This window comes from Hemitrygon akajei, chromosome 7 (genome assembly GCF_048418815.1).
Source record: "Hemitrygon akajei chromosome 7, sHemAka1.3, whole genome shotgun sequence".
NCBI lineage: Eukaryota > Metazoa > Chordata > Chondrichthyes > Myliobatiformes > Dasyatidae > Hemitrygon > Hemitrygon akajei.
Genome location: NC_133130.1, coordinates 139,399,341 through 139,405,608, shown reverse-complemented (window position 1 = coordinate 139,405,608; position 6,268 = coordinate 139,399,341). Strand labels below are relative to the sequence as shown.

Here is a 6,268-nt window from a genome sequence, read left to right as displayed (position 1 = left end):
AAGGCCTGGAAGATCATCGGCGACACCAGTCACCCCAACCATAAGCTGTTCACAGCAGTAAAGCCAGGACCAACGGGTTACAGGACAGCTTAGTTCTACAAGCCATTAGACTTATAAATTCGTATGTCTGTACATTGTGACGGGGTCACAACGCAAAGATTTTTACTCCCTCACATTATGGGACTGACGTAAGATTTAAATAAATAAATAAATCTGAATGGGGAGAGTTTAGGAACAAAACATTTGTAGTCAGTTTGCTGGGGATGTTCTACAGCAGATGTTCCCAACCTGAGGTTAACAGATCCCTTGGTTAATGGTAGGAGTCCATGGCATACAAAGGGTTGGGAACCTCTGTTTTACAGGCTTCCTGACCATCAAGAGGAGGTGGAGGAGCTGATATTTGGAGAAGTCAAAAAAAGATGTATGAGCAAAAGAGGATTTGAACTTTCCCAGTATTAATTGTGTTCATTGTAACGTGAAAGGCATGGAGGGGGTGGAATTTTTAAGAAGACAGATCATTTTAAAATAAAAGTACATTGGGGTAGTACAAAGGGAAAAAGAATAATAGACTGCAAAATGTAGTTCTACTGTTACAGAGAAAGTGCAGAGCTGGGAGACAATGTGATGTTATGGCCATATTGACTCAGACTGTGAGATCAAGAGTTCTTTATCAGGTGGGAGATCGGGTGAAGTGTCATATGATGGCAGGATAGAAGCTGTCCTTGATTCTGTCAGTGTGTGTTTTCCAGCTTTTGTATCTTCTGCCAAATGGAAGGGTGAGAAAAGAAACTGTATTTGGATGGAAGGGGTCTTTCCTAATGCTGACTGCTTTACTGAGGCAGCAGGGAGTGTAGACAGAGTTCCTTGGAGGGGAGTCTGTTTCTGTGACGGACTGAGCTGTGCCCATAACCCTCTGCAATTTCTTCCAGTCTTGGGCAGAGCAGGTGCAGGGTCACGGTGAGATCAAGAGTGGATCTTATCATGACTGCAGATATGCACATCCGTGTTCCTTTATGGATCAGTCATTTCTGATCAGAGCTCCCCGTATAAATTTATCAGTCAATGTGAAACTGTCAGGAAGTGACTGTTTGATAAGAGTCAGCTTCTGTATTTGATCTCGGCTGACATTAATACATGCAAATCATCATATTTGCATATATAAATGTATTAATATATGGCAAGGGGGAGGTGTTATGGCATCATTTTTCACCTTTCCCCAGTGGGCCTTGTGAAAGGGATGGTTTTGCTCATTCGTCAGGACAAGACCGTCATTGGCAGGGGCAACATTTATCTTGTTGAAGCACCCAGTGTCAGTGGTGTAGAGGCTGCAGATTTTCGGCATTTGAAGGAACAGCCAGGATAGTGTGTGGTCTGGAAGGGGATTCTGCACTCTCAGACATGCCATTCAGATGGTGGGGGGTTTGGGTCAGGGAGATATTGTTGAAGGAACTCTCTCCAAGTGAAGTAGCCAGCTCACCACAACCTTCTCAGGGGGCATTGGAGAAGACCATTAAATTGTGACCCTGCCAGTGATGCCCACATCCCCACCCCCTCATAAATAAAGTGAGTTAATCTCGCATTTCTCTCCCACACTCCAGCCTTTGTGACTTGCCTTCTGCCGGAGCTTCCTCCTTTGGTGCAGCGGGAGATGCTGGTGCAGCCATGGGCTTGCTGTACAAGGCATCCAGCGGCAGAACGTTGTTGGCAAAGGATTCCGGACCGGGTGCGTTCCCACGGGGCTTGTACTGAGCCACTACAAAAGCCCCTTTGTCACTCACGTCATATGCAATCCCCACCTCGGTGGTCTCCTGCCAGATCAGCTGAGTAAAATGTTCTAAAGGACACAGAAGGAATTGACATCTTTAATCTGTGTATCTTTGCGTATTTGTCGGTTTATACACATACGTATGCAAATGTAACTGTGAGTGAGACATATACAATATGTACCATGAATGTCAATGTATATACCAGTCCTTTATGCAGAAGTGTATGTACATCAATGCAAGAGAACGTATCTACTGATATATGAGGGGTATACAGTCTGTATGTTGGAAAGCTGGATTAGTGTGCGTATTCTGCCTGTGAATGTATGCATTGCTGAGTGTTTCTAAATGTCTGTGTGACTGTGCGTGTGCAGAAATGTTTCAGTATGAGTATGTGTCTATGTGTGACTTTGAATAAATGTTTGTGTAGACCTCATCATATCTATGTGTAAAAGTTTGTGCGAATATGGAAATGTTTGTGTGTGGAACCATGCCTGAGCATGTTGAACAGCATTAACGTGTGTTTCTGAGTAAGTGTCTGCACACACAAGTTGACACGTTGGTCTACGTACAAATAAATATGGATTAGGAGCATGAATAGCTGCTCTGTCCCTTGTGCTTGCTCTGTCATGTAATACGGTCATCTTGATCTGACGGTAACTCAGTTCTACATCCCATCTCCCACAGTAACCTTTGATTCTGTTGCTTATCAAATCCCTATCTTGTCCTGGCGTATAAAAGATTCAAAGACTCTGCTTCCACCACTCTTTAAGGAAGCGAATTGTGAAGACACAACTCTGTGAGGGAGAAAAACAAGCTTGATTCATCCCTGCCTTTAATGGACAGCTGCTGATTTATAAATAGTGATAGCTGCTTCTAGATTCTCCCACAAGTTATATGTCAATGACGCGAATGATGGAAGTGATGGCTTTGTTGCAAAGTTGGCAGGTGATATGAAAGGTGGAGGGGAAGGTAGTTTTGGGGAAGTAGAGAGGCTACAGAAGGACTGAGATAGAGTAGGAAAATGGGCAAAGAAATGGCAGGTGGAATACAGTGTCGGGAAGTGCACTGTCATGCACTTTGGTAGAAGAAATGAAAGGGTTGAATATTTTCTAAATGGAGAGAAAATTTAAAAATCTGAGGGGCAAAGGGACTTGGGAGTCCTTGTGCAGGATTCCCTAAAGGTTAATTTGCAGGTTGAGTCATTTGTCATATGAAGGGCGTTTGATGGTTCTGGGATTGTATTCACTAGAATTCAGAAGAATAAGGGGTGACCTAATTGAAACCTTTCGAATGTTGGAAGGTCTCGATAGAGTGGACTTTTCCTATGGTGAGAGAGTCTAGGATTAAAGTACACAGCCTCAGAATAGAAAGGCATCTTTTTAGAACTGAGATGAGGAGGTATGTCTTCAGCCAGAGAGTGGTAAATCTGTGGAATTCGTTGCCGCAGGTGGCTGTGGAGATCAAGTCTTTACATTTATTTAAGGCAGAGCTTGATATATTCTTGATCGGTCAGGGCATGAAGGAATATGGGGAGAAGGCAGGAGATTGGGGCTGAGAGGGAAAATGGATCAGCCATGATGAAATGGCAGAGCACTTGATGGGCCAAATGACCTGATTCTGCTCCTATATCTTATGGTCTAAACGTTCTCTCCACACTGACCTGTTAAGATCCCTCAGGGTCTGACATATTTCAATCCAGTCACCTCTTATTCTTTGAAAGTGAAAGTGCTGGTATCAGTCCAATAAACTCTAGCTGTACCGATTCTAACACATTAGCATGTCCCCTTCAACAAGAAGGCCAATACTGTGCACTGTGCTCCAGGTATGGTCTCTTGAAACCTCCACGTAATCTTGCAACTTCACCTTGTGACAAGTAATATTGTGCGTGGTTGGCAGTCAGTGTGTTATGTGGGAACGAAGCATTGGATTGATCTTGGAGTAGCTTAACATTTTGGCAAAACATCCTGTGTTGAAAGGCCTGAATTGTTCTATATTGTGGTCTAAAAAAGAAATGGAGAAAGCTAAAGGGGGGAATTGAAATATCCTTGATAAGATTATGAGGACTCAGAGGCATTCAATCAGTACAGTTTATCAGAAACAAAGGGGTAGCCAGAAAAGAATGTGTCCCCTTAGGGTGAAAAGGTGAAATGCGTGTGTAAAGCTGGAGGATGTGGGTGAGATCTTCTCATCTGCATTCACCAAGGAGAAGGATGTGGAAGGTAGTGAGTTCAGTGAGGGGGATGTGGATAGTCTGGAGCAGAAAGGAGAGACGTTAAATGTCAATGAATGTATAAATTCTCAGGGTCAGATGAGATCCATTTTAGGATGCTCTAGGAAGATAGGAAGAAATGGATGGGACCCCAATGGAGATTTTTCATTCTTCATTCATCATAAGGTGATACTTGACTGGAGGATCACAAATGTTGTTTATTTCAGAAGGGCAGCGGGGGTTAGCCTGGTAATTACACACCAGTGATACAGACCTCATGCAGGCAAATGGGATTAGTGTAATTGGGCAAAAAGGATCAATGTGGATGTTCACTACAGGGTCCGTTTCTTGGCGATATGACTCTGTGACTTTATATGTAAATGAAATTGTGTGTTGGAGATTGTGAATGCTTGTAAATGCAAGCACGTGTTTGCGAATGTGTATGTGCATCTGATCTGCATGTTAGCAATTGTATCTCTGTGCAGAGGCAAGACACAAACCTGGATTGACGGTGTGTCTTGATAATCTGCTCTTTACTTCACCTTCACTCACTCCATTCTCCGAAATGTTCACACTCAATCGGGACTTGCGTTACCTTGGCAGCTTACTGTGCCTTTCTCTCTAACTCAGTCAGTCTTCCTACAGACACTCAAGATAATCTTGCCTTTGCTTTGACTTGCTTACAATAACTGAAGATAAACATTTACCGGTATTCATGGATGGGCCAGGATTCTCAAAGTCATAGTTGTTAATTTCTGAATACCAGCTGTCCACGGCAACGTTCCCTGAAACACATTGAAGAGAGAGCATGCTGGAACCATTGCAACGTGAGAGTTGTTCAAGTGGTGAAAGAACACATTGACAGATTAGTATCAAGTTTAGATGTTACTTTTTAGGTGACATTTCATGAATGTGAGCACAATGAACTTACTTCAAGCAGCACATAAGTGAATTCTTTCAGAATACTTCTCAATGAGGGAACGGGTGTGAAGATTCAAGCGTGAACTGCTGAAGGTTACTCTACAATTTGTAGGAAAGGTGAGCAAGTGTTTGAAAGAATGTATCGTGCATTTCTTCATAAAATATGATCCAGTACACTGTGTGTGTCAGTGAAGGCATGACCTAGCCTTCACTTGATCGAACACTCTACAGAAAACATGATTCAGTATGTAACATGGGATGTCCACCCTGCTGATCCTCTGTGTCTTCAGCAGCTAATGGTGAATGCTGCAGTCTGTGTCTAACCCCATGTAATAGGTGCTGGCCCGGAGACTCTGCTGCACTCCCAGTGACTAATTTCTCTATTCACGAACAATGTTCTTTGCAAATGCTGTCAAGGATCTGAACACACAATGCGGTGGAGACAACACAAACCTGCAATTTCTCCTTCTGTGATGTTAGGGTTGGACCAGATGTTCTCGCCGAAGTTGGTGGGACTCTGTGCAATGGCACCATCCTGTGAAAGGGCCTTTGCCCAGACCTTGCAGTCCTTGCTCAGTTCCGCACTGAAGGACAGAGGCGCTATGTTGTGTTGAGCTCGGTACACGTTGTGAGACTCCAGAGCCTCCTTCTCAAACTGCGTCAGTACTGAAAATGAAACCCATATCGTCAGCAGTACTTCTGCAACCGGAATAATCAAACAGTCTGGTGCTCACACCCCACCATCACACACCTTGAATAGAGGCTACATCGCTAAAATCAGCATTTTACAGAGAGACTGCAAGTTCTGTTTCCATGACTCTATAACAAAGAAAAGTAAAGCACGGTATGGGCCCTTCGACCCATGACCTACAGAAATCTACCCCACAATCAATCGAACCCTTCCCTTTTACACAGCCCATCTCATAACTCTCCATTTTTGTTTTCACCACATGCCCTCCTAAGATTGTCTTAAATGCCGCTAATGTATAACCCTCTTCCACTACTTCTGGCCATATGTTCCAGGCACCCACCACTCTCTGTGTAAAATACTGCCTCTGACACTTCCCCTCAACTTCCCCCACTCACCTTTATCAAATGTTCTCTGGGATTGGCCATTGCCACCATAGGAAAAAGGGATCTGGACGTCCACTCTATTTATGCGTCTCAATATCTTACACACATCCATCAAATCACCTCCCATTCTCTGTTGCTCAGAAGAGAAAACCTTTAGCTCTCTCAGTTTTTCCTCATAAGGCATTTTCTCTAATCCGGGCAACATCCTGGTAAATCACCTCTTGTATCCTGTCTAAAGTTTCCACATCCTTCCTATAATGAGGCAACCAGAACTGAACACAGTACACCAAGTGAGGTC

The 6,268-nt window shown here is 43.7% G+C and overlaps 1 protein-coding gene across 1 annotated transcript in view; it reads right to left on the bottom strand.

Moving 5' to 3' along the window:
- Nucleotides 1-1,568: 1,568 nt before the first annotated feature.
- Nucleotides 1,569-6,268, bottom strand: part of LOC140730155 (uncharacterized) — a 45,918-nt gene continuing 41,218 nt past the window's right edge. The window contains exons 10-12 of the mRNA XM_073050284.1: nt 5,350-5,562; nt 4,683-4,760; nt 1,569-1,834 (exon numbers count right to left, since the gene is read on the bottom strand). Coding sequence (XP_072906385.1) covers nt 1,569-1,834; nt 4,683-4,760; nt 5,350-5,562 — 557 coding nt within the window. The remainder of the gene's footprint in view (nt 1,835-4,682; nt 4,761-5,349; nt 5,563-6,268) is intronic.